Source organism: Octopus bimaculoides, chromosome 14 (assembly GCF_001194135.2).
Source record: "Octopus bimaculoides isolate UCB-OBI-ISO-001 chromosome 14, ASM119413v2, whole genome shotgun sequence".
Taxonomy (NCBI): domain Eukaryota; kingdom Metazoa; phylum Mollusca; class Cephalopoda; order Octopoda; family Octopodidae; genus Octopus; species Octopus bimaculoides.
This window is the reverse complement of record NC_068994.1, coordinates 45,195,387-45,197,848: the sequence shown is the minus strand read 5'-3', so window position 1 is coordinate 45,197,848 and position 2,462 is coordinate 45,195,387. Positions and strand designations below refer to the sequence as shown.

Below are 2,462 nucleotides of genomic sequence, written 5' to 3'. Positions count from 1 at the left end.
ACCACTCAGAGAGTGTAGTGGGTGCTTTTACGTGTCACCTGCACGAAAACGGCCACGCTCGAAATGGTGTCTTTTATGTGCCACCCGCACAAGCCAGTCCAGGGGCGCTGGCAACGATCTCGCTCGAAAATCCTACAGGAGCCAGTCAGGCGGTACTGGCAACGGCCACACTCAAAATGGTGCATCTCATGTGCCACCTGCACAAGAACCAGTCCAGGGGCACTGGCAACGATCTTACTTGGCTTGCCGGGTCTATATATGTATTAGAATGTATGTTCCTGGGTATAAATGAATGTACATGTCAGAAAAAAAAAAAACCCAAACATTAAAAGGAATGCTGCACATACATACCTGATGGAGTTATCAGAGCTGCCACTGACCACTAAACGATCTCGGTATTGAAGGCAGGCAATACCTCTCTTGTGTCCATTTAGTGTTCGAACAAACTCACAAGAAGAAGTATTCCAAACCTACAAACAACAGTGAATGTACAAATTACAAAGTATTCAGGAAACATTTTTTTTTTTTAAATATTGCAAAAGAAATTAAAGAAAATGACAATTTCAAGAGAATTGACAGCAAGCACCAACAGAAGCAGCACCAAATATTTTTGTTTGTTTGTTTGCTAATCAATGCATCCATTGTTAGATCAGAAGGTTACATGCACCCACTCATGTAGATGCTGTTACAACTAGTATTATCCATCAATGGGTTATCAGTTCTGTTAACCTCTACAAGAGACCAGTGAAACTTCCATGAGATACAGCTTCAAACACCTGTTGGTATCGAGTTTTGGAAGCTGTGTCTCTTCTTCCTAACAAAACACCCAACTGTAGTCAGAAGTGGTATCTGTTGTCAGTTGAGACCAAAATAGAGTTACATACCATTTTGTTTTTAACTGAATCAATACAGCGAATGTTACAGATTTAAATTAATGACTGCCTCTTCTTACCTATTACATTTGCAGGATAAGCCCACCTCCATCACCAAGTGCTCTCCTCCATTTGCCTCCAAGCCCCATGCACAGTATAGGCCTCTTCACACAAGTCATATATGCCACTTGCCACTGGAGGGTGACACCCTAACTCAGACACTTTTAACTGTCCCAAACACATGACTGGATTAAAGATAAATGGAAGTAAGTATATAATCTGCAAGTTATTTCATCTGGCAGTAAATCAATTGTCATCCACTAATATTGAACAATAAACAAATCCACCCAAGGTAACTGAAAAACAATATATGTAAAATATGCATGCACATGTAGAATCTTTTCTGTTGACAGACAGCTCTAAAAACCAGTTCATACAATAACACTAACCTTTATTGTACGATCACCTGAAGCAGAAACTATATATTTTTCATCGAAGTCCACAACATTGACTGCTGCCCGATGACCAACCAGAACTCTCCGTAAGTTGATATCAGCTGGTGAATTCATGTCCCACACAGCAATGGATCGATCCTAGACATGAAATAAAGATCAGTAAATTACAACTGAACAGTACATAGAAACTGAAAAAATACCACCAAATGGTATGCCTACAACAATGAAGCCTCTTTGTAGTCACCCCAACTGATAAAAATAGCAGCCAAATTTTCTTTATATCACATCCTGCCATCTTTGAATACAGTATACATTTGATGATGATGATATTCTCAATCAGGGGCTGGCAAGGCATGGACTACTAGAGTTCCCTTTGTGTGCCTCAATTCTTCAAATCTAATATATGTGTGAGTCACTGAATAGTTGATGTCTTTCAGATGGTCTTTTGAATCACAATTTAATTTTTGCTTCCATAAGCATGGCAAGTGATAGAAATGGGATGGAGATACACAGGATTCTTTTTATATGTTAAATATGATATATATTGTAATTGATAGGATATGAGATGCACTTATCTTTAAATAGAAAAAAGAAAGAAAAAAGGAAAAAGACAAAATTTCAAAAACCTCCCAAAGTGCTCTAAGTGAAGTTGGGCATATATTACAGGCTTTAACTCATTAAAAATGTTTTCTCCTGAATAGGTACTGCTGAAATTGGAAAGCATCTCAACAATGCCTGAGTGTATTTTGTGCTTTCAAATACAGTATTCAGGTCATGGGAAAATGAAAAAAAAAAAAAACCAAAAGTAAGCCATTACAAAAAATCTTAGTCTCTGTTTTAGATATACTAATCAATGATTAGTATATCTAAAACAAGGGATTAAGTTTCCCCAGTAAGCATTTGATTGGTTACACATGTCTTAGATATTAACTGACCAATTTGCTACACATCTTTATGTCAGTCTTAATTTAATTCACTCAAATTCTTTCCAAACTTCAATGTTTTACATCTTTTACAGCTTATCCAAAAGGGCAGTGCCTATAATCCATGAACCTTTCTCTGACTACTGAGGCCAAGGGAAGAGAAAATTAATGACAAAAACAAAACCCCTGCCTCCCAACATTAAAAAAAAAAA

The 2,462-nt window shown here is 37.4% G+C and overlaps 1 protein-coding gene across 4 annotated transcripts in view; it reads right to left on the bottom strand.

The window, feature by feature from the left end:
• LOC106884274 (F-box/WD repeat-containing protein 1A) overlaps nucleotides 1-2,462 on the bottom strand; it is a 101,110-nt gene that overhangs the window by 4,590 nt on the left and 94,058 nt on the right. For all 4 annotated transcript variants that reach the window (XM_014935565.2, XM_014935563.2, XM_014935566.2 and 1 more), the window contains 2 exons: nucleotides 1,322-1,465; nucleotides 352-470 (listed from right to left, as the gene is read on the bottom strand). In XM_014935565.2, the coding sequence (XP_014791051.1) occupies nucleotides 352-470; nucleotides 1,322-1,465 (263 nt within the window). The remainder of the gene's footprint in view (nucleotides 1-351; nucleotides 471-1,321; nucleotides 1,466-2,462) is intronic.